This window comes from Hipposideros armiger, unplaced genomic scaffold (genome assembly GCF_001890085.2).
Source record: "Hipposideros armiger isolate ML-2016 unplaced genomic scaffold, ASM189008v1 scaffold_303, whole genome shotgun sequence".
NCBI lineage: Eukaryota > Metazoa > Chordata > Mammalia > Chiroptera > Hipposideridae > Hipposideros > Hipposideros armiger.
In genome coordinates this window covers 275761-303723 of record NW_017731653.1, presented here as the reverse complement: position 1 = coordinate 303723, position 27963 = coordinate 275761, and the positions used below count along the sequence as shown (strand labels likewise).

The following is a 27963-nucleotide window of genomic DNA, read 5'->3' as shown; positions in this document are numbered from 1 at the left end:
CCGTCGCTGGCGACTCAGCACCCCAGCTCCAGTTCAAGCTGTTGTTCACCATCTTAGCTGTAGAGGGCGCAGTGTCACTGGCCCTAATGTGGGATCCGAACCGCAGCCCTGCTGCTCAGAGCTGGTGCTCCCAAACGAGCTCTTAATCAGCTGAGCCACTCAGCTGGCCCTGTTTTTTTTTTTTTTTTAAATAGGAGAAAACATATTACAGCAGCATTTGAGAACCTGAGAATTTAAGGTTTCTGTAATGGATAAGAATTCATCTCTTAAAACTTAAGAAGTGCTTATTGATGCCCAGTGTTTGCCAGACCCTAAGCTGGATAGAGTGGTGAACAAGACAGATATGGTGGAGTTCTGGTCAAAGGTTAAGTGGGCTGCTCCCTGGGGCAGTGGTCTGAGCTGGCTGGGGGTCCAGCAAAGCACTCAGACCACAGAGCAATGGGTCAAAGCAGGCTTAGAGGTCACCTGGTGCGATTTCTTGTTACTCAAGGATACACAGTCTCTGCCCCCTGCCTTACACCCTATGGGGCCTCAGCATCCTTAAGTTTGAAACAGAGGGCATTGGACCTTGAAGCTTGCTCGGGCTCTGTAATATTTGATAATATTACAAATATGGGGAAGTTCCAGGGAGGTGGATTCAGCCCCATCCCAATTGTGACTTCTGTCCTCTGCCTTTTAATACCGCGGCAGGGGGAGGAGTGACAGAGTTCAGTTCATGGAGATCTTTCTTAAGCATATTCGTGGGACCCAGAAGGAAGGCACCTGGCCTGCCTCACCTTGGCAAAGTGGTCCCAAGGGGATAGGGTTTGGAGATGGGTCCTCAGTGGATTCAGCCCACTTCTCATATTTTCTTTCTAGACTTTCTTTCTCTCTTTGCTGCCCCTGAATCCCTTGCTTGCGTCTTTTCTCTTCTCTGGCACCTCAGCCCCTAGAGCTCCTTAGTTCTCCCCAAGGAAGGCCTGGCCTCTTATTCTAAGGTCATCTGTTCTTCAGTTTCATTTAGGGGAAGGAAGAAGGGGCTTCTAATCCTCTGGAGGGTGGGGAGACTCACTCCCATTGACTGGCAGGGGGAGGGGTGGAGTATCTATGGGATGATTTGCACTGCTAGGACTGACTTCCTCATAGCATGTCTTGAATGTTTATTATGCTGAGTCTCTGTTTGTCCTTGCTTTGAGTTGCTTTATCAAAGGCCCCAGTATTCTAGTTTCAGGCTCTAGGTAAAGGTTGTGGGGAGGCAGGGAGAAATAGCTCTCCTACCATGTAAAGAAGACATTTAAAAAGTTTCTAAAAATCAGAGCTGCCTAACACTGCTTGCCAGCATGAAGGAGCCTCAATGGGGGTGGCTGGATGTCTCCTTCCAGGGGTCCTGCACCAGGTGGGAAGCTCACTCAATACTAGATGCACCCTAGGCTCTTCCACTGAGCAGATTCTCAGGGCAAAGACAGAATCTATCCTGTGGGGAATCCTAATGTTCCTGTTTCTGCTCCCAGTTCCCCAAGGGATTATGTTTCTAAGTGCACATTTTATTTCAGAGCCTGGGTGCCTCTGATTTGTAACCTGATAATGCAGTGCTTAACTCAGGTGGATGGGCCTGGCACTGGGTGTTTGTGGAAAGGACACAGGCTGGGCTCAGAAATGCTCTATTGGCCATGATCCTGGATGGAAATGCCTGGTTTGAGTGGGGTGGTGCCTCGTGGATGATTGCTGGGTTGGGCAAGAGGAGGGACTTGGACACCCTGTTTTTCTGTTTCATTTCCAAACCCTGGAGTGTCTTTCAGCCGACAATGACAGTAGCACCTTTATTAACCTCCTGGCTTCTCTTAGTGCTGCAAAATGCCCTTCCTTCTCCAACTCTTATAGGTAGATTCTTCCTTGAGAAGCTTCACTCTGCTTTGCCCAGCATCTCCAGGGCCCTCAGATGCTCCATCTGAACCCCCTCCATCCTTTTTTCCCCTTGATCATCCCTCCCTTCTTCCCCATCTCCTTCTCCAGGAAGTCTTCTTTGAATGACCCTCAGTATCGTTGCTCAGGGTCATTGCATTCAGGCCTCTGGCTGCTTCCTTGTCTTGGGGACGTGCCTAGCTGTCCCACAGCCGGGAAGCTCCGGGGGCAGGGTCTCGGTCTTCTTCTTCCTTGGCCTCTGCACGTGCCAGGCACTTATTTTTTAGGTGTGTCAGAATAGGTCATCTGGAGTCAGTGACAGACACAGTCAGGCCGAGAGCATCTTGCTCTCCAAGACCCAGCCCAGGCACAGGAAGGGATAAAAGTCTCGTGCCGGTGCCTCGGGGCAGGAACTCACACACCTTTGACTGTCTCCTGTCTGTTCGCAGCTGTGTGACTGTGGGTTTCTGCCATGTCTCTCTCCCCGCGCCGGTCCCAGAGGGGTTTCAGTGCTCACTCAGCTTGTTCTGCTCGCTCGGGGGGCCGAGGCAGGGGCAGCTTCAGCAGCAGGAGCCTCAATTCCTTTGGGGGTTCCCGAGGAGGCTCTCGCGGAAGGGCCTGGGGGTCAGTGGGAAGGCTAGGGATGCAGTTTGGGAACAGGAGTGGTGGGCCTGGGCTTCTCCTGTGCCCTCCGGGGGGCATCCAGGAAGTAACCGTCAACCAGGATCTGCTGACCCCACTGAAGATTGAGATTGACCCCCAGTTCCAGGTGGTGAAGACTCAGGAGACCCAAGAGATCAGAACCCTCAACAACCAGTTTGCTTCCTTCATTGATAAGGTGAGGGTCGATTTAGCTAAGCCCCTGCCTGTCTCAGTGCCTCCCTCAGAGGAACTCTTCTCAATGGACTTGGGCATGGGGAAGTCTGGCCTATCACTTTTCTAATTACTTCTGCAGCAAGGAAGTCCCTCTGTGGTCTAACTGGAGTCTCTCTGGTTATGCTGAGGCCCTTTTGTTCCATGCTCAGGGCTCAGCAGCAGAAAATATCCAGCCAGCAGTGGGAAGACCCTTCTCCATTAGTCTTTCTGACTGTTTTGATGTGATCTGAGTCTCATGAAAGGGCAAGAGGCTGTTCCTGCCCAGGCTGGGAAAGGTGGGCTGATTGGAGGGTCCCTGAGGCGCGGTGCCCAGGAAGTCCCACAGGAGCCTCAGGGACCCTCTGCCTGTGCTGTAGGTACGGTTCTTAGAGCAGCAGAACAAGGTCCTGGAGACCAAGTGGCACTTCCTGCAGCAGCTGGGGGTGAGTGACAGCCCCCAGGGCCTGGAGTCTTTTTTTGAGGACTACCTGGCCCAGCTCAGAAAGCAGCTAGAGGAGCGCCAGAGACAACGATGGGCTCTGGATGCTGAGCTGAAGTCTTGCCAGGACCAGGAGGAGGAGTACAAGACCAAGTAGGTAGACCGCAGTTCCCTGTGGGTCCTCGGTGGAGTCTGGGAGTGCTGGATCGGGGCTGTCAGCTGAGGGTCTCCCCCACACATGACTGGGCACCCCTCTACATCCCATTTCCTCTGACTCTCAGGGTGCCCCACCTGCTGCAGGTAAGGAGGCCCTGTTGCCCCTGATGCCCAGGTCAGGAGAGCCTCAATTCCAAGAGGCCCCAGCTCCCAGGCCCCTGTTTCTGGTCAGCCCTGGGAGAGGCTTATTTAAACAATGCCTCAGTGGGTTTTTCTTGAGAAATTCCTGTTAAACAGGCTGTGAACTGAAGTGACTCAGATGTTCTCTGGTCTCAGGGGTGGAAGGGAATCCATTTTGTGGGACCATCCCCAGGCCCTTGGCATGATTCACAGCTAGGCTGTGGTTCTGAACTCCTCACCTAGGTCACCTGGTGATATGGAGAGAGCCCTGGACTAACAGGAGGCTTGGGTTCAGCGACTATGAGCAAAGGGTAGCTGTGTGGCCTTGGGTGAGGCATGTTACCTCGCCCAGCCTCAGTTTCTATATCTGAAAACTGGGAAGATGTCACCTGCCCTTCTTACCTCCCAGGGTTGTTGGGAGGATGGGACTGTGGGGTAAAGCGGGCCCTGGAAGAAGTCCAGGTCTGGGGCCAGGAGATCCAGGTTTTAGGTCTGCTTGGCTAATCATCTAATCATCTCGACTTGGGCAAGTTGTATAATCCAAACTGCCTGTTTCAGGTGATGATTGTGAGTAGTAAGTGAGAAGAGGTGTTTGAAAGTGCCTTATAAACATGAAGTGAAGTGGCCTTATGTCATTAAGGGGACATGGGCTGAAAGAATTGAGAGGGACATAGCTAGGATGTGACAAAAATCTTTCTGATAAGTAGAGACACAGGTTGGTTCTGTGTTCTGCTTTGGAGCATCTAAAGGCAAGAATGGCTTTTCAGGGAGGTCGTGCTTGGGGGAGGGGCATGGGTTCTGATCGTGGCACCTCAGGCAGCGTCCATCTGTACTTACTTGGCAGGTATGAACAGGAAGGTCACAAGCGTGCCACGGCTGAGAATGACTTTGTGGTCTTCAAAAAGGTGAGGGTGAGGGTCAGTCAGCTGCTCCACGTGGATCCTGAGCGCCCACAGTGCACAGAGCCCAGTTTGGGGCTGGGAGGGCAGAGGGTGGGATATCCTTGTGCAGGCTACGCTCTCATGCTGCCTGCAGGAGCCCCACAGGGAAAGGGGACATCTACCTAGACACAGGGACCCCAGGACAAGATCCAAATGAAAGATCATGTGATGAGTTTTGGGTGTCACTGCGGGAGAGGGTGGAGAGGGAGTAGAAGAAGCAGAACTGGTTGGGATTAATCAGGGAAGGCTTCCTGAAGGTGGTGTGTGGGTCAGTGTCAGGCAAGAGAGAGAGCAGGGCAGGGCAGGGCTGGAGGGGGAAAGAGCAGGTCTTCAGAGGTGGCCGAGGGTGGGTGTTGGGCAGTTAGTGAACAGAACTCCTGAGCCAGAGTAGGGTCCACAGAGAGGAAGTCAGGGATACACTGGTTTGTCTCCTTATCCCCAGGATGTGGACGAGGTTTTCCTGAGCAAGATGGAGTTGGAAGGCAAGCTGGAGTCCCTGAGAGGGTACATCTTCTTCTTGAGGCGTCTGTATGAAGAAGTGAGGCTCTGCCAAGGGCACAAGTGGTGGTCTCCAAGGGCAGGTGGGAGAGAGGGGAGGTGATAGGGTGGGCAGGTTCCCTGTGGCTACAGTATGAGAGGCCAGGAGGTAAGCCTGGTTAGGGTGACTTATATCCCAGTCATCCAGACATTTGACAACAATTACTGAGAACATACTCTATGGATTGCCAGGTACAGGGGATACATCAATGAATAACCCCACAAAAGTCATGAAGCTTGCTTTCTATTGGGAGATGGATGATAAATGATAGACCTAATAAATAAGTAATTTATATAGCATGTTATAAGGTGATACATGTTACAGAAAAAAAGAAAATTAGAACAGGAAGAGGAAGATTGCAAATGCTGGGGGTAGGGCAGGTGGAAATTTCAAATAGGGTGGTCAGGGAGGCCTTATGTAGAAGATAAAATTTGAGGAAAGACTGGAAGGAGGTGAGGAAGTCAGCCACACAGGTGGGAATCGGGCATTCCAGGCAGAGGGAGTGGCCCACAGCCCTTGTGTTGGTATCTGAGGAAATGCAAGGAGGCAGTGTGGCTGAAGCAACAGGGGCGAGAGGGAGGGGACGGTGGTACAAGGTCAGAGGAGTGATGGGGACTAGGTAATTTCTGGCCTTGCAGGACGTTTTCCTTTAATGTCCAAGTTACAAGAATCCTTGGAGACTACCTCCTACAGCCTTCATTTCAGATGAGGAGACAGTGCCACAGAAAGCAGGGCGGGCTTAACACCACCCATTGCGAATGAGGCTGCCCCTTGATGGAGTGTGGGAAGAAAGTCAGCATCCTGCCCACCTGCCCGGGGCTCCAAGGGGAAAGGGTGTTGGGGGGCGAGTGGACAGTGAGTCAGTCTTCCCTGCAGGAACTGGGCCAGCTCCGGACCCAGGCCAACGACACGTCCGTGGTGCTCTCCATGGATAACAACCGCTGCCTGGACTTCAGTGACATCATTGCTGAGGTCCGTGCCCGGTACGAGGAGATCGCCCAGACCAGCAAGGCCGAGGCCCAGACACTGTACCAGACCAAGGTGCCGGGGCCAGGGGGCAGCAACATGCTGGAAAAGGCTGGGTCTCCATGCCCGCACCCCAGGGTGGTCATTCACCTCAGTCCCATTGAGCAGTTCTGACACCCTTCCTGAAGCTCCAGGGCTGGGTGGGCATGACCACTTCCCTCTCCAGGAAGGAGGCGATTCAGGGCCGCCGTGGGAGACAAGCCCGGACTTCTGCAAGCGCCTCCCACCGTGTCCCGGTCTCAGTGTTTAACCCAAGTTCCAAATGAGGATGTGAGGAGGCAAAGAATGGGGAACACGGGGTTTCTCATGGTCTTGGTGTCAAAGGTGAAGGTCTTCTCAACTAATGGTGCCACCTCTGTCCCCCCTCAGTACCAGGAGCTTCAGGCGTCTGCCCAGCTTCATGGGGACAGCATGGAGGAAACCAAAGTCCAGATTTCTCAGCTGCAGCAGGCGATTCACAGGCTGCAGAGTCAGATTGAGAACCTCAAGAAGCAGGTGAGGGTCCCAGAGCTCTCCAAGCCCTGCCTTTTACTGCCTATTGCACCGCTGCCTAGGTTTGTGTGAAACCTTGATAGCTGGCTGGAGCTTCGGATAATTTGAGGTGGAGAGAACCTCAAGTTCCATTTAAGAGGACTTTAGCCTTCCTCCTCTGAATTCTAGTTGTATGGGCTCTGCACTGAACAACTCCAGGGGGCGCTGCTTATGCTGCATTCCATGTCCGGGTTACATGTTGCTCTAGGCAACTTGGGGAGAAGGTTAATTCATCTCTTTTCTTATTTCTTCATTTGCTTTTACTCCTCAAGCCCAGCAGGGACTCTAAGGCCATGCACTGAATTTCCTAATCCCCTGTTGGGGAGGGTGAAAGCCAGGACCTCAGGGAGCAGGGGACACCGAGCTGAGCTCTCCTTAGGAGGTGGTGCTGCTGTGCCTGGCGTGGGCAGGAGAAGGCGAGGTGGAGGGAGAAGCTGGCAAGGGCAAGGAGGCGGTTTCCTGCTCCTTCTGGAGGCCTCATTTCTAGACGTGAAGGATTTCAAATTAACTTTTCAAGTGTCTTTGCACTCACTTTCCTCAAATCTGCAGAATTGGTTTTGAGATCAACAGAGCATTAAGAGCTGAGACCACAGACTCAGGAGGTTTCCTCAAGCACTTCAGCTTGGCTCCCAAGTCATACGTGGCCCATCCACTCCCACCAGGGCCCTCCTGGGAAAGTTTATGGAGCACAGTTCATTTAAAGCCCAGACTCAGTCTCCAACCATCCTTACCGGCTCTTCTTTGGAGTGAGATTGCAGGACCCGAGATCTTATTATTCAATTTGCTGCCACAGTATTTTGCCCATAGATTTGGAATCCTGGCTTTGGAATTCCCTGGAGTAGTCTGTTAAGATGCAAAATTCTGGGCTTCTTGCCAGACCAAGGGAATTGAGGATTCTAAGGGTGAAGCCCAGAAACCTGCTTTCTAAACTCAGTTCACTCAGTTGATATGAATACATAGTCTCACAGCCCAGCTGCTAGCACTTAGGAGTGGTACTATGTCCCCTGGTCTGGGAGCAATAGCTCCTCCCACAAACACTTCCTGTGAGAACCCCTCTTGGGGATACAACCCCCTTCACTCCTACTCTTCATGCACAGGCCTGATGAATTGGGCTCCTCAGTGCTAGGCCCAAGGTAGAACCTACAGGCTCCAGTTAGAGCAGTGGACAGGACATCAGTTGTCCTGGGTTAGGGTCCTAGCTCTGCCACTCACCACCTTCCGGAGCCTCAATTTCTTCATCTGTAGAATGGAGATGATGTTTCCTATCTGCAGGTTGCTTGTGTGGGAATAGGATATGAGAGCCTTTAGGGAATGCCTTCTTTCCTGAACCAAATGTGAGGGTCAGTCAGCTGGATGGCTGATTAGACAGGGGTCTTGTCCTTCTTCTACTAGTTTTCTGTGGAATTGGAGAGGTAAGTACAGAGAGTATATTTTTCACACCAAAAATTGGGACACATGGTTTGATAAACTCTGACTACAGGACAAAATATTTGAAATGGGACTGTTCTAAAAAAAAATCAAGGACTGTGATGGCCCTCAAGATGAGACTTGTAGATAATGACCCGAACAGGACAGGAAGAGCTTTAAGTACCCTGGAGAGATTCAGGTAAAGTGCTGAGGGGTTGGGGGTGGGAAGAAGTAGGGGACATCACTGGAGGAGGTGGAAAAGGGGTAAATTAGTTTCCTGTGGCTGCTGTAGTAATGTACCACAAACTTGGTGGCTCAAAAACAACAGATATTTATTCTCTCAGTTCTTGAGGCTGAAAGTCTGAAATCAGGTGTCAGCAGGGCCACACTCCCTCTGAAAGAGCTAGCGGGGAATCCTTCTTTACCTCTTCCTAGCCTCTGATGGCTCCAGCAATTCCTTGGTGTTCCTTGTCTTGTCACTATCACTCCAATCTGCCTCTGTCTTCATGTGGTGTCCTCTCTCTGTGTCTGTCTCTGTGTTGTTTCATCTTTTTCTAGGGACACCAGTCATTGGATTTAGAGTTCACCCTACATACAATATGATATCATCTTGAGATCCTTAACTAATTACATCTGCAAAAACCCTATTTCCAAATAAGAACACATTCAAAGTTCTAGGTGGATATGACATTTTGGGGGACTCTATTCAACCTATTATGGGAGTTAAGGAAGCAGAAGAGGCAATACTTTCCCTTAGAATGGGAGCAGCTGGGAGGTGACCAAGGATAATTTTGAGCTCATGAGATTATGGTCCACCCTAGCCTTTAAGTTATATCCACAGTGGGTGCTTTGGGAGGCTGTGTTGTGCTTATAGCCACTTTCTCCCTCATTTCTACACCTCTCCCAGATTGCCAACCTGGAAGCTGCCGTCACTGATGCTGAGCAACGTGGTGAGCTGGCTCTCAAGGATGCTCAGACCAAGCTGGCCAAACTGGAGGTTGCTCTGAAAGCCTCCAAGCAGGACATGGCCCGGCTGCTGCGTGACTACCAGGAGCTCATGAGCACAAAGTTGTCTCTGGACGTGGAGATCGCTACCTACCACAGGCTGCTGGAGGGCGAGGAGTACAGGTGGGGCCAGTCAGAGGGACCTGGGAATATGTGCTGAAGGTGGGGCGGGTGGTGGATGGAATGCCAACACAGAGCTTTTCTTGGTGAGGGGGATTCTGAGAGGTTACCTGACCCTGTAAGACACTGAGGACAACCCATTCTGCTGGAAGGGGTTTTAAATTGGGGACCATGTGTTTTATCTGCAGAGAGGGTAGGTGATCAGCTCCAAAAGGCTTAAAAGTACCTGGGGATGCATTCTTTGCAGCCTTCTTAGCAGTTCCTCCTCTTGTCCTTTCTTCCCTAGGATGTCTGGGGAATGCACCAGCCAGGTCACTATCTGTGAGTATCAAGGGATTTTTGAGGGGTCCCCATGGGGAGCCAAGGACCGTGCTGTGACGCTGGTGTATTTTTTTGGCAGCCACGGGGGAAGGCAGCATCGTTGTGTCTGGAGGAGCTGGCGATAGCCTGGTGGGCACTTGTGGACTTGGAGGCGGGAAAGGCAGTTTTGGGTCCAGCTGTTCCAGTGTCGTTACCGGAGGCTCCAACATCATCCTGGGCTCTGGGCAGGGCCTTGTTATGGGCTCCTCCTCTGTGTCTGGTTCCGGGTCCAGCTCCAGCTGCCACACCATCCTGAAGAAGACAGTTGAGTCAAGTCTCAAGACGTCCATCACATACTGAGTGCCATGACAGCCGCTTGCTCCCCTGTCCCTATCCCCATCACCTCAATCCCTGCATGGCCAGCTCTGTGTCCACTGCCTACCACCCGAGTCAACCCACAGGGGATGCTGCCAAAGTCAATAAAGTCATGTTTGCCCGCTTTTCTGAGTGTTTGCCCAGTCTGGCCTTGCCCTGCTTGCTGATTTGTCTAATTTGTCTGCTATCTTCCCCAAGCCAAGGTGCACAGTGCCCTGTCCTCCAGCCAGCCAGCCTCATCCTCTTCTCTTTCCATAGCCTTCAGGCTGAGTTGGGAAAACTCTGGGTGGGGCTTGGCCAGGCTGCATTCGTATCCCAAGTATTCCCCTCTGCAGGGAGGGGAGAGGTCTGAAGCCCACTGACCAGAGCCTGGAGGCTAGAACCAGGGGTACCCACCCTTACCCTATTCACCTGCCCCTGGGCCTCCATTTCTCTAGCTCTTCTGTGAAATGAAGGAGCAGCCAACTCTCCCTGGGAATGAGTCTTCCTTCTTCTCTGCCCCTCCCCCACTCCCTCCTGCCCACAAATTGTATTGAGCACAAACCACACTTGAGGCACTTTTCTAGGACTGGGGCTACTCTAGCAAGCAAGACCAAACCCATCCTGCACTCCTAATGCATTCGGTCTCTCCCACCCCTTCTGCTTCTTGTGTCTCCAGCATAATCCCTGTCTCTCAGGAGAAATGGATTTTCCTTTTCAGAGCTCTTGGCCTCCAAGGCCAGAGGCCAGCCTCCTGTGGTTAATTCAGACACACTGGATTGAGAGTGGGAATTTGTGGTGAGACCTTTTTGTGTTGTGTCCCTTCTTCTAGTCCCCCACTCATGATTCCCTGGCTCCACCTCTATCCAGAGTGGCAAGCCTGAGTCACCTCACTCCAGAGTCAACTCGCTCCCACCTCTCATCTCTAAGCTTTAACCTGGCCCTTCTCCTGGACAGGGATGCCCTGGGCAGGTTAATAATTCAGCACTGAGGCTGAGCAATAGCTTTAAATATGTGTTCCAAGGGCATTTTTTTTTTAAGATTTTTATTGGGGAATTGGGGGGATGGGAACAGTGCTGGGGAATTAGGGGAAGGGGAACAGACAAGTTGCTGTCCTTTTGTTCTTCAGTCTAGTTGTGGAGGACATTGCTTCACTGGCCCAAGTTGGCACCATCATTGCACTCTTCCAGGGTGAGGCAGATCAGATGCCGGCTTCTGGACGGCCACTCACTGCGGCTGCTGGCCGCTCACGCTGGCTGCTGGCTATATACGGTAGCCCATGGTAACCCACTGCCACAGGGACTGCAGCCTACGCTGTCGCTGGCGCTCCAGCTCCAGGTTGAGCTGTTGTTCAGCATCTTAGCTGTGGAGGGCAGTGTAACTGGCCCTCGTATGTGAGATCCGAACCGGGGCCCTCTGGCATCCCAAGCCAGTTCTTAACCATTACGCCACTCGGCCGGCCCCACAAGGACATTTTGAGAAGAGGTTGAAGGGTAGGGACAGAGGTTTCCTGTGGCAATGTGCAGCATCTCTGCCACTCCTTCCAGCAATTCAACTCAGTCCCTAGGCTTGCATACCTCGCCGGGCAAAACAGAAGTTATGCTGCTGCCCAGCCCACTCTCCACAGAAGGCGATCTGTGGAATATCTGTGGTTGTTTGGGTTATATCTTATGGGCATCTCACTCTTCACCCCAATAAGCTTATCAGCGGCTTCCTTCCAGGCCCCCACTATGTTCCCTGGGGTGCAGTCCATTTCCTCCATCCCCACTGATGTTTTAGCATTTCTTGTAGCTTGTTTCCTGGTTAATTTGCGAGAATAGGCTCTATTTCTGACCCAGGACCTATTCCTGACCCTTCATCCCTGCTCCTTCTTTTTCCCAAGTCTGCCCTAGATTTTCTTCCTCCTGGAAACCTTCCCTAATTGCCTGTGTCTGAACCCACTAGACTCTTGTTGTCTCTGGTATAGCCTGGCTGCATCTGTTGCTATCCTGGACTCTGTTTCCGTCTGTCCTGGCCTGGACCTAGCTTCTCTTTTAGCCTGGAACCTTTGGGCAGGTTCTTTTTCTGCACCTAGGATGAGGATCAGCAGCTCAGTTTGTGCTGGGGCTCTGTTGGGGACTTGGGACTGGAACTATGCCCCATTCCCCTTACCCCTGGCTCTATCCCATCCATGGGTTTGTCTGAACATGAGACTGGAAGCTTCTCCTCCTTTCCTCTCCTGCAGGAATCCAGGAGAGTGGGCACCAGGTACTAGGAGGGTCACCCTCCTGTTCCCCACCCCACTGTAGCTGCTGCATTGGCTCTTGCACTGCTCTTCCTGTCTTCCCCCTCTCTACCTGGGTCAAGTCTAGACTCCATGGCCTACGCTGCAGGAGGTCACATCATTCCACCCCTGCTTTAGGGGGAGGTCAGCCCTGTTCTTAGATCCATGGGTCTCTCCGTCAAAAGCATCCAAGAAAAAGGCTTTTCAGCCCTCTTATGGGAGACATGAGTGGGTGAGCACAAGGCTCTGGAGCTAGAATTCTTGGGCTTGAATCCCAGCTCTGTCATTTACTAGTGGTATGACTTTGACCAAGTTACTTAACTTCTCTGTGCTTTAGTCTCCTCATCTGTGAAAAGACATTAATAATAATACCTTCTTACAAGGCCATGTGAGCATGGCCTTTCAGGATCCCAGAAGGAAACAAATTCACCCAAGATGGTTCAGTTTAATGGACTTTAATGAAAGGCTTACTTACAGAGGCATGGGAATGGCTACGGGAACAAACACAAGACAGAGGCTGGACGCTGGCAGCACTGGGAAGCCATTGGCACCCCAGAACTGGTGGGGCTAACCATCTGCTTTTCCAGGCCCAGGGGTTTTCTGGGATGTGGGACTTTCAGTGTTTAGTTCTGGTAAAATCAGGATGAGGTGGTTACCCTGTGTAGAGCTGGAGAGACAGGAGGAAGAAGCAGAATGACTAGATGATAGAGTTGGGGGACTGTAGAGGGAGATAACCTGGACGGAGGATGCTGCTAGTGCCGAAGCAGGGAGGGAGCAGGAAGAAATATCTGCCCTCCTTCCCTCTGAGGTCTCCTGCTGGGGTCTCCCATTGGCATAGCCATCTGGAAGCCAGAGAACAAGGGAGCAGCCTACCAAGGTCAAGGAGGTTGTTGAAGGGATCTGGGGTGGGAAGGAGGCCAAGAGATCCTATCCAGTGTGGAGACTAAGGCTGTTATTGCATGGATAGTGCATAGGTTCCTGTCTGCCCTATAGTAAGTGCTCAATAAATTGCTGACTACAATAACCATGACTATTAGGTTAGAAAGTCCTACCTCTGTATGGGGACTTCTCAAGGGCAGTGACTGTGTTTTCTTCATCCCTGTATCTTTTATATTGCTCAGCACGCAGCCTGGCCCATGGTGGGTGCTCAGTTGTCTTACCTCATCCCTCATTCCATGGCCCTCTTGTCCTGCTGCAGAGAGGAACCCTGGGCAGGTGACAGTCTCCAGAGATGGAGGCCCCTGAACCCAGCAGCAGTGGGAGAGGGAAACTGCTCCTCCTTGGGCTGCAGAAAGAAGGTCTGAGTTTGAGTGTTTTGTATAAAAGTCAAGTGGAGAGTTAGGGCAGGAGGAGGCACAGTGTCTCCCACATTCTGTCTGGGCTGGGACGGCTCAGATGTGCTGCCTGGGCAGGAGGCTGACTCTCTCCAGGAAGTGACTGTGAGAGTGGGCCAAGGATTGCCTGCTGTCTGTCACCAGCTCCCAACACAAAGCCTGGCACAGAGCGCCAGGTAAATATGTGTAGATGTCAGTCTCTGGGGAGGGGTGGAATGTGTTTGCACCCCACTCTACTCCCACCACCTTGGCTGCTCCTGACTCAGAGGGCTGACATCACTCCTTTCCCTAGGGAGGGGGGCCTCATTCACAACTGTCTCTCCCTCCCACACCCCCATTGGGGAGAGATAAGAGAGGCTGAGAAAATGATCACAGCCTCTGGGGCAGGAGACAAAGGTTAGTGGGAAGTGACAACTCAGTCCTGCAATCACAGACCAGTGCTTTTTGAAAGGACTTCCCTGACAGGTCCTGTTTGTAGGCAGAGGTAAGGAGGTTGAGAGTTGCTGGAGGATACACAGCTCAGTGGGGATTCATCCGCCCTCCCCAAAATGCCTGGTATCCTAGCTCTAAGTAGGGAGACAAATCCCCTTTTGGGCATTAAGGGACTAGTTCTGTGAGTGCCCCTCACCCTATGCCTTATGGGAGCAGGTTCAACTTCTTGAAACTGGGAGCCACTTACAGCTTCCTAGTGGCCCTAGGAAAGGATCCCACAGCCTCCTCTGGGCCTGGAGTGGGCCCACTCTCTGTTTGCATTCCTTGGGCTGTGGGGGATGGCCCCATATCCTCTTCTTTGGGATCCTGGGGACACAAACCAGTGAGAGGCCCAGCTCTAGCCCTAGCAGCTGTGTGAGGAGCATAACCAGTGCTGTCTCCACTTCTTCCCTCAGGCAAGTCTCTCTCCTCTATGCCACCCCCCCTTTTCTTCTGGCTGAAGGCTGAAGTGGATGAGCAGGGACAATCTCTAAAGTCACCTCAACACTCTTTTGTCCTAACATTTGACCAATATTTGCCATCTCCAAGACTTTCCTTGGGGCTGTGTTTGGTCCCAGTAGTCTGAAGCGGGTGGGGTGTGGAGGGGACTGTGTGAAATGATTTGAGGAGACCCCTGGCTCCTGAAGCCAGCAAAGGGGCTCCTTGTGGAATGGAAGACAGGAATGTTGGGGTGCTCCATGGGCTTCTTGGGGTTTTTGTTGAATATACGTTTTTTGGATCTATACCTATGTTCAGCAAGGATGGAGTGTCCTCTACGCACCTCCAGCTCCCTTCAAGGTGACTGGACACTTCTGGAGAGGCTGTGCCATGAGGCAGAAGGTCAGGGGTCTCAGATGATGGTCGAGGCCCTCTGTCTCTCTTTAGCCCCCAGAAGAGCGTGCTTTGCCCCCCTCATCTCCCTGGCTTCTGGGCACTGCCTGAAGAGCCCAAGCTTTTCTATTTCCTCATCAAGTGCCCAGCCTCCATGGTTGGACAGGAACCTTCTTTCTGTCCTCGCATCCACATTGCCCAGCACAGAATCTCCACCCAGCAGACAGCCTGCCAGTGTTTGACAAAAGAACAGATTGCCCCCACCCCCACTCTGTCACCTGTGTCCCCAACCTGCCAGGGGGCAATGAGGCCGTGGGCTGGGAGGTGGGACTGGAGCAGGCCTGGGCACTCTCTCCGCAGCACGTTGCCCAATGCTCCCTCCCTCCCTCACCACCTGCACAGCCCAGGCCCCGAGGCCTTGGCTTACAACAGGGGCCTGGGACAAACCCCACAGAACAGAGCGCCATTGATGGTGGCCATGAGGGCTTGGTGGGAGGAGACCAAACCAGCCACTGGGTCCTGGAGGTGGCCGTGGGAGCCCGTATCATCTTGTTCCAAGGCAGGAGAGCCCCAGGGGGTGGAAGGTGGCATCCCGCCTACAACAGTCTCGCCCCACACAGTCTCCTCTAGTCTCAGCTCTGGAACACAGGTGATAACTGGGAGTAGCCCGTCCCTCCTGCTGGGGTAGAGGGACTGACTCCCCACCCCCCCAACCCACAGGGCCTCTCCCTCTCCTCCTGGGGCGATGGGGCAGGAGTGCCTGTGGAGCCGAGGACCCAGCCCAGTCGGGAAAAGATAAAAAGCCCATCAGTTGCCCAGAAGCTCACTGGGCTTCCTCTCAGCTCTCTCAGTCTGTGCTCGGGCCCCTCTGACAGCCATGAGGTCCTCTGTATCTCGGCGGACATACTCTACCAAAGGGGGCTTCAGCTCCAACTCTGCCAGTGGAGGGGGTGGGCCCAAAGCCCACACCAGCTTCAGCTCAGCGACGGTGTCCCGGAGCAGTGGCAGTGGTGGAGGGACCCGCAGTGGTCTCAACACTGGTGGCTTTGGCAGCCGGAGCCTCTATAACTTGGGGGGCAGCAAGAGCATTTCGGTCAGTGTGGCCGGAGGGGCCTCCTCAGGGCGGGCCCTAGGAGTCTTCAGCCATGGCAGTGGGGCCTACATGGGCCTAGGGGCTGGAAGACAGACATTTGGGCCTGCTTGTCCTCCTGGCGGTATCCAGGAGGTCACTGTCAATCAGAGCCTGCTGACCCCCCTCAATGTGGAGATCGACCCGGAGATCCAGCGGGTGCGCACCCAGGAGCGGGAGCAGATCAAGACCCTCAACAACAAGTTCGCCTCCTTCATTGACAAGGTGGGCTGAGGTGGAAGGATGCAGGGAGTGCACCTGAAGTAGAAGCAGGGCCTCTGAGAGAGGTTGGGCTGGGTGGAGGCTGGTATAGTCCATGTGCACCCAGGTACGGGTTGATGGGATGCCTTTTGGAGATCTTCTGGCCTGAGCCTGGGGTGCCGAGGAGTCTCTGGGTCTTGACTGTAATTGCTCAGGTGAACTCGAGTCTACTTACGAGGCCTATTTGTCAAACCCACCCTGACCATGCTGCAGCCCTTCCTCTGGTCATCATTAATATCATTTCACAGCAGCTGTAGCTTACAATTACATAGTGGGTTGCACTCATTGTTCCTCTTAGTGGGGTGGCCCTCATTGCCTTTTGTGACTTGACAGCTGGGAAACTGGCTCAAGTGTCAAACAAGTTACCCAAGAAACCCATCCGTTCCCTATTTTCTCAGTTTTGATGGGGGCCTAAGGGCAAATATGTGATCAGGACACAATTGGGGAGTGGTGTAGTCTTAGGGGAAGTCCCATTTTTGCTTCTCCTATTCTTTCTCGCTGCTCTGGCTAAGAAGCTCAGTTTGGAGTAAACACTGAGGAGAGTGGTCACCATGTCACCATGACCTGGGGTATGGGGTTTGATCTGTCTCAGGTTGGGAGGGTCCTGACTCCCTCTCTGGCATCCAGGCTGGCTGGGGTGTCTCTTGTACTGTTCTCTGGCATTTCCAAGTTCATTTTGCTGGCATTGTCTACCTTCACCCTGAGATCCCAGGCAGTGGGACCATGATGGGGAAAATTCTGGTGGATGACTATACCTTAATTCAATGATTGGTGGGTGCCCAAAGGATACTCATGTCCCCTTTCTCATGTGATACCCACAGTGTCACCTGAGGAATCACAATAGGTAATACTGTGCCTATTTTTAAGAAGAAAAAATGGAGGTTTAGAGAGGTCATGTGATTTGCCCAGGTTCACACAGGTACTTGGAGGCAGAGGTGAGCCTGGACCCAGGGTCATGAGCCTCATGGTCCTTGGCACTAAGAGGGCTCATTACTACTCACGGTGGGAGCACCCGCTGCGTGGTGCCTCCAGGCCACGTGACTGTGGGCCTGGGGTGCTGTGGGGGTGGGACCTGGAGAGACTGGATGGCAGAGGGTGAAGCAAGCCATTCCGCCCACCCTCCTCACTCCTCCCCTAGTGACTTTTGGTTCTTCTGTGGGACTGTCCCAGAGGTTAAACAAGTAAAAATCTCTCTCAGGCTCTATGAATCATGGGCTGGTTGCTGGGTCTCTGAAACGTTGTCTGTGTTTGGTGCCTGGCAACCCTGGCTGGGCAGAACCCCCTCACCAGGGGGCCTGTTAAACCATGAGCCTTCTTCTGAGTCTTTAGAGATAGGGCTGGGCATTGGTATTTAAAATAACTTTAAAAAAATCAGATTTACAGAAAAGTTACAAGAATGGTACAACATACTCCTATATTCACTTTCACCCAGATTTACCAATTTTAAATACACACACACACATATGTATATATATATATATATATATATAATTGCAAATATATACATATAGAGTTGAATATATATTATACACACACACACACACACACACACATGCATCTGCATTTTTAACAGTTGATTTTGATGTAGAATTGGGTTCAGAAACATTGATCTAGTCCAATTTACCCAGGACAAGTGAGAAAGGGAACCACAGAGAGAAGTGACTTGACTATCACGAATTAGTAAATGACTGAGCTGGGGCTTTTATATTTACTAGCTCTCTAGAGTTCTTGTCATCAGACTGGACTATCTTTTCTAGCAAAGATTGTTCCCACAGAAACCCCTCCCCTCAACAGGTGTAGGCCTTACACTGCCCCTATAATGTCCTGGTCACGGACAGCTGGTGGCGATGGGCCCCATTCTTGGTCCGTCCTGGGGCTGGCGGATGGTCCAACTCACCACCCTCCCTGCTCTGGCTCAGGTGCGTTTCCTGGAGCAGCAGAATAAGGTGTTGGAGACCAAGTGGGCGCTGCTGCAAGAGCAGGGCCAGAGCTCGGGTGTTACCAGGAACAACCTGGAGCCCCTGTTTGAAACCTACCTGGGCAGCCTGCGCAGGCAGCTGGACAGCCTCCAGGGCGAGCGTGGGAAGCTGGACTTGGAGCTGAGGAACATGCAGGATCTCGTCGAGGACTTCAAGAACAAGTGAGGAGGGCTGGACAGGCTGGGGCCATGTGGGGATGGGGAGGGACATTGCAGGCAATCTCCCCAGAGAGGGCCACCCCATTCCTTGGGTCCTGGGATCTGCCTGGGGGATGCACAGTCAGGTATGCTTCCCTCGGGTGCTTAGGCGCTGGACCCATTTCCTCCTGGAGAATTGTCACATGTGTCTGTGTATTGTTGTTCATAATTTTGAAAATTCTTTAACACAAGGTGGGGAGACTAATATAATGAACCTATATATTCTCATTACCCAGCTTTAATAATTATTAACACAGCTAATCCTGTTTCTTCTGTACCCCTACTTACTTTCCCTTGTCCTTTATTGTCTCGAAGCAAATCCCAGCCATCATGTCGTCTAATTCACAAAAATTTTACTGGATATGTTCATATAGTTCATCTACATATCTTGACTTAGTAAACATAAACACAATGGCATAATCATACCTAAATTTTTTAAGACAGTAATTCCTCAATATCATCAAATATCCAGTCAATTTTAAGTTTCCAATTGTCCCCTTAATGTCATAAATTAAAAAAAATTACAGTTTGTTTGAATCAAAATCTAAATACACTTCACATATTATGGTTGGTTGATATATATATTTATAATTTTAAGGTATAACTTTTCATAATTTTTACAACAACTTGACACAGGCAATTTCTAAACCTTAAAGTCTCAGCCAAAGCAGCTGGAGAGAAATTAGTTGTTTGAAAGGCCACCCTGTTGCTGAAAGTGAAGGCAAAGGTTAACTACTGTTGACACATCTCTACTTGTCCCTATAAAGCTTCCTAAGGGCTCTGATCCAAAGAGATGGCTGCTTTTGACTGCCATAGTATTGCACAGATTGTGTGCCCATTTCCTCAAAAGGGGTGAGAAGGGATATTAAAGACTGTACCCCAAGTTTCTTCATTGGTTGGCTGCATTACAGAACTGCTCCCCAAAGGTGTTCTTGGCCAATATGAGACCCATCAGGGCTTCCTTAAAGCCTTCCAATGCCTCAAAAGGCAGAGCTTGGCTGAGGCTGGCCTGAGTCTTCCCTGTGTAACAGGTATGAGGATGAAATCAACAAGCGTACTGTCGCCGAGAATGAGTTCGTGGTGCTTAAGAAGGTGAGCAGGGTGGGAGGAAGTGGGGGCAGGTGGTCCTTTTGCTGCCATGGTGCTGGGCTGACTGGAGGCTGAGCCATTTGCCCTGCTCTCTCCCTTGCCCCCAGGATGTAGATGCTGCGTACATGGGCCGAATGGATCTGCATGGCAAGGTGGGCACCTTGGCCGAGGAGCTCGACTTCCTGAATCATCTGTATGAAATGGTGAGATGGCCAATGGACAGGGATTATTACATACAGCACTGGGGATTCCCCTTGGAGGTCTGATCTGAATTCACCAGTGCCATTTAATTGACAGAAGAGAGAATCTAGACCGTTAATTAACACCAGCTTCCATGTATTAAGTGTTTAAGATGGGCCAGGTATCTTAAATACTTTTTACCTTATCCTCTCAGTAACTCTATAAGTACTATTATCATCTCCATTTTATAGTCAGGGACACTGAGGCTCAGAGCAACCTGTCCATGATGACATAACTAGTTAGAGGCAGTGCTGGAGTTAAAACCTAGTTCTTGGACTTCAAAGTTTGATTCTTGCTACTGCGTTCTCCTATGTTCCCCTTCTTGTCCAGCTTGTAATGGAGCAAGGGATGGAGGAGGAGAGACGGGCAGAGATGAGATGGGCGTTGGGATTCCAGGTTAGAACAGGAGGTGAGGTGTGAGTAGTAGGCAGATAAAAAAAATCCAGGGGGGGTCCCAGGAAACAAGGGAGCTTTGAAGGCTTGGGTGAGAGGGTTGAACTTAACTTGAGTTGAGTCTAGAATCACAGGCTCTTAGAACAGGTAGGGACCTCAGGGCAAACCTTCCATCCAGTTTAAAGTGCTTTGTCTAATACCCGTGATGGGGATCGTGTAGTCTCTACTTGAATACTCTTATTTTGGGGGGCAGGCATTTTCATTGTTGGAAAACTTTATAGAAAGCTGACTTAAACCTTTTTTTCATGGCTTCTGCTCTTGACTGGCCCTGATTCTGTCCTCTGGGCTGCAGATATCCAATTATCTTCCCTGTGACATATGTTTTTCCTATGACAACACTTTAGAGGTCAGGATGATTAGGGGGTTGAAATCTGTGGCATGTGAGGATGTTCAGGAAACAGGGTTCTGAGTCAAAGTTCTTTACCACCTGTCTTCACCTCTTTTGGGAGTAAGAATGAAGGCCAGAGCGGTCATTCCCTTTCTGCCTCATGGGCGAATTAACTGTGATTGCCAATGTGGCACTTGGTAATCGATTTCATGGTCTGGTTTTGGTCAAATCAGATCTTAAGGAAATCCGGAGGGCCCACCCCCAATTTCTGGCATGTCTTAGAGGGCAGGAAAGGAGCCTCATGCTCATGGCCTCCCTCTGGCCTGGGGGAAGGCAGGGGGTGTCCCTGCAGAATCCAGCCCTGCTCTAGTGCCATCACTTCAGCCTCTTTGGTTCTTTTTCTCTTGCCCAGATGCTTTCCACCCGCTCTTCCCTTCAGGGTCCCCAGTGTCTGGGGATACACAGGACTTTTAATCTACAGAGCTCTTCTCTCTCCACTTGAATTGGCTCTGTTTTTTTGGAAAGCCTGAACTTTCTGTCTCCCGGTTCTAGAAAGACCACCATCATCCACTCTTGGTGGTGTCTGGTAGATAGTTTTTGTCTCCCTGCCTTAAAAATTCCAAGTTGATCTCCCTCAGGACCACAGTCTGGCATGGGACTGTAAAGGGTTGCTGAGCTGGGGAGGGCAAGAAGGTGATCTTGCAAGATGATGCTGGCAGTGTTGTCATGGTGGGGAGGAAGACAACTGTGACAAAGTGATGTCGTCTATAGCAAACATGCCTTGTGGGCATCAAACATGCCTTGTGGGCATCTTGACTGATCTTCAGAGAAGTCTGGGAAAATAATGCATTTTAATGAGAACCCACTATGGCCCATGTGTGGGTCTGAATCCTCACATCAACCACACGAGGAAGGTGTTACATTATGTCCATTTTACAGAAGAGGGGACTGAGGCATCGTGAGGCTTAGTGATGACCCCAGTCACACAGCTAGTGAATGTTAGCCTGGAAACTTGAACTTAACTTTGCCTGTCTCTAGAGCTCATATCTTTCACTAAACCACAAATATTTCAGTGATAGGATTTCTGTCCCCATTTCCCCAACCCATTCTACCTTTTAAAACACTTGAAACCTGTATAATTTTACTAACCAATGTCACCCTAATAAATTTAATAATAAAAAAATAATCTACTATGCCACCATGGATATCAGTTTTGGATTTGGTAGTTCTCGCTTTCTTTATTTCTGTCTGTCTCTACTTTAGTCTATGTCATCTCAGGTGTCAGACTCCCTACGTTTGAGACTGGGCTCCCACTTACTGGTTTGTGATTTGGGGCAAGTTGTTCTTTGTGCTATTGGGAAAAGGTAGGTAATGAGTTAGTACCTGTCAATTGTCTAACACAGAGCTGACTACAGGAAATGCTCACTAAATGAGAGCTGTTGTTATTACCTATCTCTATCTGTTATTATTACCTATCTCTATCTGTTATAATCCCATTGGCTGTAGTGAAGAGCCAATGTGTGAGAAAAACTGGAGACAAGACCAGAATATGTTGGAAGATATTGACTTTTAGAGAGAAAGTTCTCTCCTCTTTGGAAGCCATTCAGGAGCACTGAGTGGATAAGAAATTTGATTGGAGCTGGGATTTGGAGAAGGGAGGACCATGGGAAAGACAGAGGCATAGCCCAACTGGGAGCCAATGCAGTCATGACCTAGCGATAGAGCTGGTCTCAAAGCCAGAACACAGAAGCCGAACCTGCCTTTCATGGCATCTTTAAATGCCTGTTTATGTGTGAAAGCTGATGGTCTATAAATGCCAGTGTCTTCTAGAGGAAACCACTTGGGCTTTGTTGCTTAACTGATTGCTTCCAGTCTGGACCCTACCAAGACTGGATGACCTTGGATCTGGTGACTTTGGATGTGTCACTTCTCTTTTCCAAGCCTCTTTCCTCACCTACCCACCGTCAGGACCACTGTGAATGGTGGTGTAGGTTGTTAACTGACTGAGTGGAGAGTGGGGCTCGAATCTGGCCCATTCTCAGCTTCCCAGGCCCTTGTACAGGCTGCCTCTGCCTAGAGGGGAGCCTGTTCCCAGTTTGCATATAAGCCCCCTGTGGGCTAGCTGTGGTGTTGCCTGCCTCACAGATTGTTCTGAGGATTAAAGAAACTAATGAATGTGCTGGCTCAGGGCCAGGCACCAGCTTGAGTGCTGTAAGTACACATTCCCGTCCCCCCTTTTTAATCTCTTGGAAGCCTGCAAATCCATGAAAAGAAATGCTGTCTATAAAGATGGGAGCCCATTTCACAGCCTGAGAGACTGTGGCCTTTCTTGCAGTTGCAGCTTCCTTCTAGCGTGGAGCCTGGGGAAGAGCACGGTCCTCCTGATGCCACCTGTACCCCTGTCTTTCATCCTCCAGCTGCCTCCCAGGCCTGGTGGTAGCTAATTCTGTTTCTGCAGGAGCTGAGCCAAGTGCAGACTAATGTGTCTGACACTAATGTCATCCTGTCCATGGACAACAACCGCAACCTTGACCTGGACAGCATCATAGCCGAGGTGAAAGCCCAGTATGAGCTGATCGCCCAGAGGAGCAGGGCTGAAGCCGAGGCCTGGTACCAGACCAAGGTGAGAAGAATGGCTGGCTCAGGTATGTGAGCTGGGACTGGACACAGATCTTTCCCTATGTGAGAGGCCCGGACCACTTGTCTCCTTGTATGCCCAGGGCCAGACACACCCATCTTATGTAGGGGCCTCCAGCTATGAGGTTGGGCCTATGGGCCAGTGGTTACCCATGTGGGCCTGGAACTATCGGATAGCTCACTGCCACTTCTTTTGGCATCCAGTATGAGGAGCTGCAGGTGACTGCTGGGAAGCACGGGGACAATCTGCGGGACACCAAGAATGAAATTGCTGAGCTCACCCGCACTGTTCAGAGGCTGCAGGGTGAGGTGGATGCAGTCAAGAAGCAGGTGAGCCGCTGGTTGGTGGCCTGAGGGACTGGCTCAGGTATTGGTGGAGGTGAGGGGCCTTCTTATTATCATTCTAAGGGATGAGATCTGCTCTTCTCCTGGTGCATGAGACACACTCAAATGTGGACCATCAAGATCAACATGCTCCTTTTACAAGAGAGGAAACTGAGGCCCAGAGAAAGAAAGAGACTTGTTCAAGGTCACACAGCATATTAGTGGTGGAGCAGGTGGGACAACCTCCTCCAAGGAGATTGATACATCTCCAGGAGGTCAGAGTAAAGGCAAGGGTTCAAGGGTCCAGGTCATAGCTGCTGACTTCATCTAGGGCAGGGGTTGGCAAACTGCGGCTCGCGAGTCACATGTGGCTCTTTGGGTACGTACATGTGGCTCTGAAGTAAAATTGAAAATGAAAATAAAACTATCATAGTTTCATTTATAAAAATTTAAAAAGATATTATTCACATAATGGTGATTTCATTTGTTTTATGGCTCTCGAATAATTTTTAAATTGTTGTGAGGGACAGGATTGGCTCTTCTGTCTCAAAAGTTTGCCGACCCCTGATCTAGGGTATGGCTGATGAAGGCCTCCTCCTCAGATCAGAATGAAGCATTTTGTTAATGGTTGTATTATTTATTTCATCTCTTTTGAGGCACTAGGCTGATCTGTAGCAGGAGGGACTAAGATTATATAAGACTTCAGTAAGGACTTTCCTACTGGTGCTATCGTACATGATCCTGCTTGTGTAATAGCATCTTCTCTTTCAAATGAATATTTCTGATTTCCTTCTTTCCCAGTTGGTTATGGTGGGGGAGGGTCAGGGAGATGGTGATGCCTGGCTTAAGGGCAGAGAGATGGATACAATGACTTTGGAGGGTGTACCCAACACCTCTCATTCCCTGGGCAGTGCCAGCAGTTGCAGACTGCCATTGCGGATGCAGAGCAGCGTGGGGAGCTGGCATTAAAGGATGCCCAGAAGAAGCTTGTGGACCTGGACGCAGCCCTGCATCAGGCCAAGGAGGACCTGGCCCGGCTGCTACGTGATTACCAGGCCCTCATGAATGTCAAGCTGGCCCTGGACGTGGAGATCGCCACCTACAGGAAGTTGCTGGAGAGCGAGGAGAGCAGGTGGGCACCCCTTTTGCCCTGATTCTGAGGGCTTCCCAGCCCTGCCCTGTGGGAGAGCCTGTGTAGTTGGCTGTGGTGCCTGAAGCAGGAGGATAAGGGAGGAACCAAGGAGCGGGGCTCCTAACTGATCACCCGAGGGAGACTCTCCCACTTGTGCTCACTACCTCTGCTGTGCATCTCCTTGATTGGCACAACTCGGGAATCCTTATGGGGCTTGGCAGGCCAATAGGAGTGAGGCTTCTTCCAACACCAGATTCCACAACTAGTGGAAGCTTTGAAAGAAAATTCATCATCTCTGTCCTTGAGGAAGGCATGAGATGTAGAGAAAATAAACCAGAAACTCAGCAGCTCTATTTTGGCATGGATTTTGTTTCTTATCCATCAGAGCAGGGGCGCTGTCCATGACCCACAAGGGGAGGGACAGGAGGGCAGGGGGAGAGCAGGGTGGCACTGCCTGCTGCAGCTAGGCTTGCTCTGCTGCACTGGCTTTAAGACCTGCTGGAAGGGCCCCCAGGCCCAGCGTGACCACATGCACGTTCTCCTCATGTCTCTTGGTCTTGTCACGCAGGCTCCGGTTCTTGAGAGTTGACCAACTGAACTGATTCACTGTAAAGGCAGAGAGAGGGAGGGAGAGGGCTTTTGCTCAGGCTCTTGGGACCACTGACCCTTGTCCTGGCCTTTCTGTTTTCCCCAGGATGTCTGGAGAATGTCCCAGTGCGGTCAGCATTTGTGAGTATTTTGCTACCCTGCCCTGGGGCCCGGCCCCAGTCCTCTGCTCAGTCCACTCAGCCCATTCTTGGCCCAAAGCACACATTCCCTTCATTTCAGCCCCTGGAGATAGGCTCAAGGGGTCCTCAGAGAAGGAGCTTCCTGCCCTGGGCTCTCCATCCATTCCCATGGCTCCACTGCCTGATTTTGTTCCCAACCCTCACTAATTACCGGAGGCCCCTGGCCCTCTCCCAGCATGGCTGCCCTGCCTCACCCAGACCCTTTGCCTTGCAGCGGTGACTGGCAACTCCACCACTCTGTGCGGAGGCGGCGCAGCCGGCTTCGGGGGTGGCATCTCCCTGGGTGGGAGTGGAGGCACCAGCAAGGGCGGCTTTAGCACCAATGTGGGCTACAGCACTGTCAAGGGAGGGCCTGTGTCTGGGGGCACCTCCATCTTGCGGAAGACGACCACAGTCAAGACGTCCAGCCGGAGGTATTAGCTGCTGAGCCTTGCAAGCTGGGGCCCCTGCAGTCTTCTCCCTGCCCCACTCACCCACCTCTGCAACCCGCCCCACCCACCTCCTTAGGAAAAGGAACAGCCCCAGGACCACAGATACAGTGTATTTGCATGCCAGATTCTTTGCATGTGATCTGCGTTTTGGGAAGGGTTCAACTCTACCCAGGTTTCTCCCTGGGTCTGTGATAGGATGGGACGGGAGGTTAAGGCCACCAGCTTGACTGATGTGTTTGGGTGACTTAGGGATGACCTTTTGACCACTGAGAGATGGCTGGATTTTCCAGGCCATCTCAGCTTCCCTCGCCTCCTCTGCTCATCTGATCCGAGCTCAGGGCAGGCTGGGAGAGGAGAAGTCAGGAGTGGTCCCTCAATGCCCTTCAACCTCTCCTGTTTCCCACTAGACCCACCTCTTCCCTGAATCTACCCACATCCCCCTCCCCTGTCTGTGCCTGTGATGTGTCTCAATAAATGGCAACTGCAGCTAACTGTCTGTGGCTCCAGTCTGTCCTGCCTGGGAAACTGAAATTATCAACTGATTAACTCCCTGATGGTTGAGGCAGCAATAACCACGTGCTCACTATGCCTCAATCATCGTGCTGAAAGCACATTAGCTCAATACCATCACCACTTTAGGCCTTGGCTCTTACTCTCTTCCTTGCAGAGCTCATAAGAGCTCAGAGAAGGCTGGAGGGAATACATAAGTTGCTCAAGTCAGGCCCAGCCTATTACTCAGCCTATCCCCTGATGCTACTGAGCCCTCCACTTACTTTGTGGGGCAAGCAGCATGACTGTTCAGTGGAGAGATCTTGGGCTTCATTCAGAGCTGGGCAGACTTGGATTTTTTTTTAAAAAAGATTTTATTGGGCAATTGGGGAAGGGGAACACTGTGTTTTTCAAGGACCCATCAGCTCCAAGTCAAGTTGTTGTCCTTCAATCTTAGTTGTGGAGGGCGCAAGCTCAGCTCCAGGTCTAGTCACCACTTTCAATCTAGTTGCGGGGCGGGATGGGGGCGCGCAGCCCACCATCCCATGTGGGAGTCGAACCGGCAACCTTGTTAAGAGCGCGCTCTCTTATCAGCTGAGCCATCTGGCTGCCCATTGGCAGCTCAGCAGCAGCTCAGCTCGGGCGCAGCTCACTGGCCCATGTGGGAATCGAACCAGTGACCCTGTTGCTTAGAGCTCGCGCTCTTAACCAACTGCGCCACCCGGCCGGCTCCAGACTTGGGTTTAAATTCTCCCTCTGCCAACTTACTAGCAGTTGTGACCTTGAGCAAGTTACTTAACCTCTCTGAGCTCCAGTTTCTTCTGTTGTAAAAGCAGGTGTGATGAGAACACCTGTAAAGTCTCTGGCTTATGAGGGCCTTGACAAGAATTGCTTCCCTTTGCTTTCCTTCTCCCTGGATTCTGGTTTCCTAGCTTGTCATCTTAGAATCAGGTGATTTCTCTCTTAGCCCTCTCAGCCAGTCATCAATAAAAATTCACATTTGTCTGACAACAGCAGAATACATATTCTTCTCAAGAGCACATGAAATATTTTCTAGGATAGATAATATGTTAGGCCATATGTTAGGACACAAAACAAGTCTTAGCAAATGTAAGAAGATTTAAATCATACCATATATCTTTGCTGACCACAATAGTATGAAATTGGAAATCAGTAATAGGAAAACTGGAAAATTCATGAATACATGGAAATTAAACAATACTCTCTTGAATAACCAGTGCATCAGAGGAAAAAAAAGGGGAGTAAAAAAGTTTCTTGAGACAAATAAAAATGGAAACACATAGACACCAAAACTTATGAGATGCAGCAAAAGCAATTTGAAGAGGGAAGTTTATAGTTATAAATACATACATCAAAAAAAAAAGAAAAAAGAAAAAAGAAAGACCTCAAACAACCTAATTTTATGTCTCAAGGAACTAGAAAAAGAAGAAAAAACTAAGCCCAAATTTAGCAAAAGGAAGGAAATAATAAAGATTAGAGCAGAAATAAATTAACTAGAGAACATGAAAACAATGGAAAAGATTAACAAAACTAAGACTTAGTTCTTTGAAAAGATAAATAAAATTGACAATCTTTAGCTAGACTAATAACTAAGAAAAAAAAGAGAGAGGACCAAAATCAATAAAATTATAAACAAAAGAGGAGACATTACAACTGCTAACAAAGAATTACAAAGGATCATAAAAGGGTACTATGAACAACTATATGCCAACAAACTGGGCAACCCATAAGAAATGGATAAATTCCTAGAAACATACAACCTACGAAGACTGAATCAGGAAGAAATAGAAAATCTGAACAGACCTATTACATGTTGGGCAAACCCTGCTTGCA

At 50.7% G+C, this 27963-nt stretch overlaps 3 protein-coding genes across 3 annotated transcripts in view; all 3 read left to right on the top strand.

Moving 5' to 3' along the window:
- The window catches only part of LOC109391837 (keratin, type II cytoskeletal 5-like), a 334229-nt gene that overhangs the window by 43085 nt on the left and 263181 nt on the right, over positions 1-27963 (top strand). The gene's annotated exons all lie outside the window — the stretch shown is intronic.
- KRT78 (keratin 78) lies at positions 2290-9869 on the top strand. Its single transcript, XM_019659753.1, has 9 exons — positions 2290-2719; positions 3114-3328; positions 4356-4416; positions 4895-4990; positions 5867-6031; positions 6386-6511; positions 8862-9082; positions 9366-9400; positions 9480-9869. The coding sequence occupies exons 1-9, from the start codon at positions 2354-2356 to the stop codon at positions 9737-9739; spliced, it is 1545 nt and encodes a 514-aa protein (XP_019515298.1). The 5' UTR covers positions 2290-2353; the 3' UTR covers positions 9740-9869.
- Positions 15497-26068, top strand: KRT79 (keratin 79). The gene is made up of 9 exons (XM_019659747.1): positions 15497-15986; positions 17942-18162; positions 19230-19290; positions 19395-19490; positions 22767-22931; positions 23150-23275; positions 24181-24401; positions 25096-25130; positions 25404-26068. Exons 1-9 carry the CDS (start codon positions 15510-15512, stop codon positions 25607-25609), a joined length of 1608 nt encoding a protein of 535 aa, XP_019515292.1. The 5' UTR covers positions 15497-15509; the 3' UTR covers positions 25610-26068.

Excerpts from the sequence above, each read along its gene's own strand:
- KRT78 (XM_019659753.1), top strand. The coding sequence starts at position 2,354 with ATGTCTCTCTCCCCGCGCCGGTCCCAGAGGGGTTTCAGTGCTCACTCA. Across the intron at positions 4,991-5,866 it reads TGAGGCGTCTGTATGAAGAA|GAACTGGGCCAGCTCCGGAC; the intron begins GTGAGGCTCTGC and ends TCTTCCCTGCAG. Across the intron at positions 9,401-9,479 it reads CACCAGCCAGGTCACTATCT|CCACGGGGGAAGGCAGCATC; the intron begins GTGAGTATCAAG and ends TTTTTTTGGCAG.
- KRT79 (XM_019659747.1), top strand. The coding sequence starts at position 15,510 with ATGAGGTCCTCTGTATCTCGGCGGACATACTCTACCAAAGGGGGCTTC. Across the intron at positions 18,163-19,229 it reads GTCGAGGACTTCAAGAACAA|GTATGAGGATGAAATCAACA; the intron begins GTGAGGAGGGCT and ends CCTGTGTAACAG. Across the intron at positions 22,932-23,149 it reads AGGCCTGGTACCAGACCAAG|TATGAGGAGCTGCAGGTGAC; the intron begins GTGAGAAGAATG and ends TTTGGCATCCAG.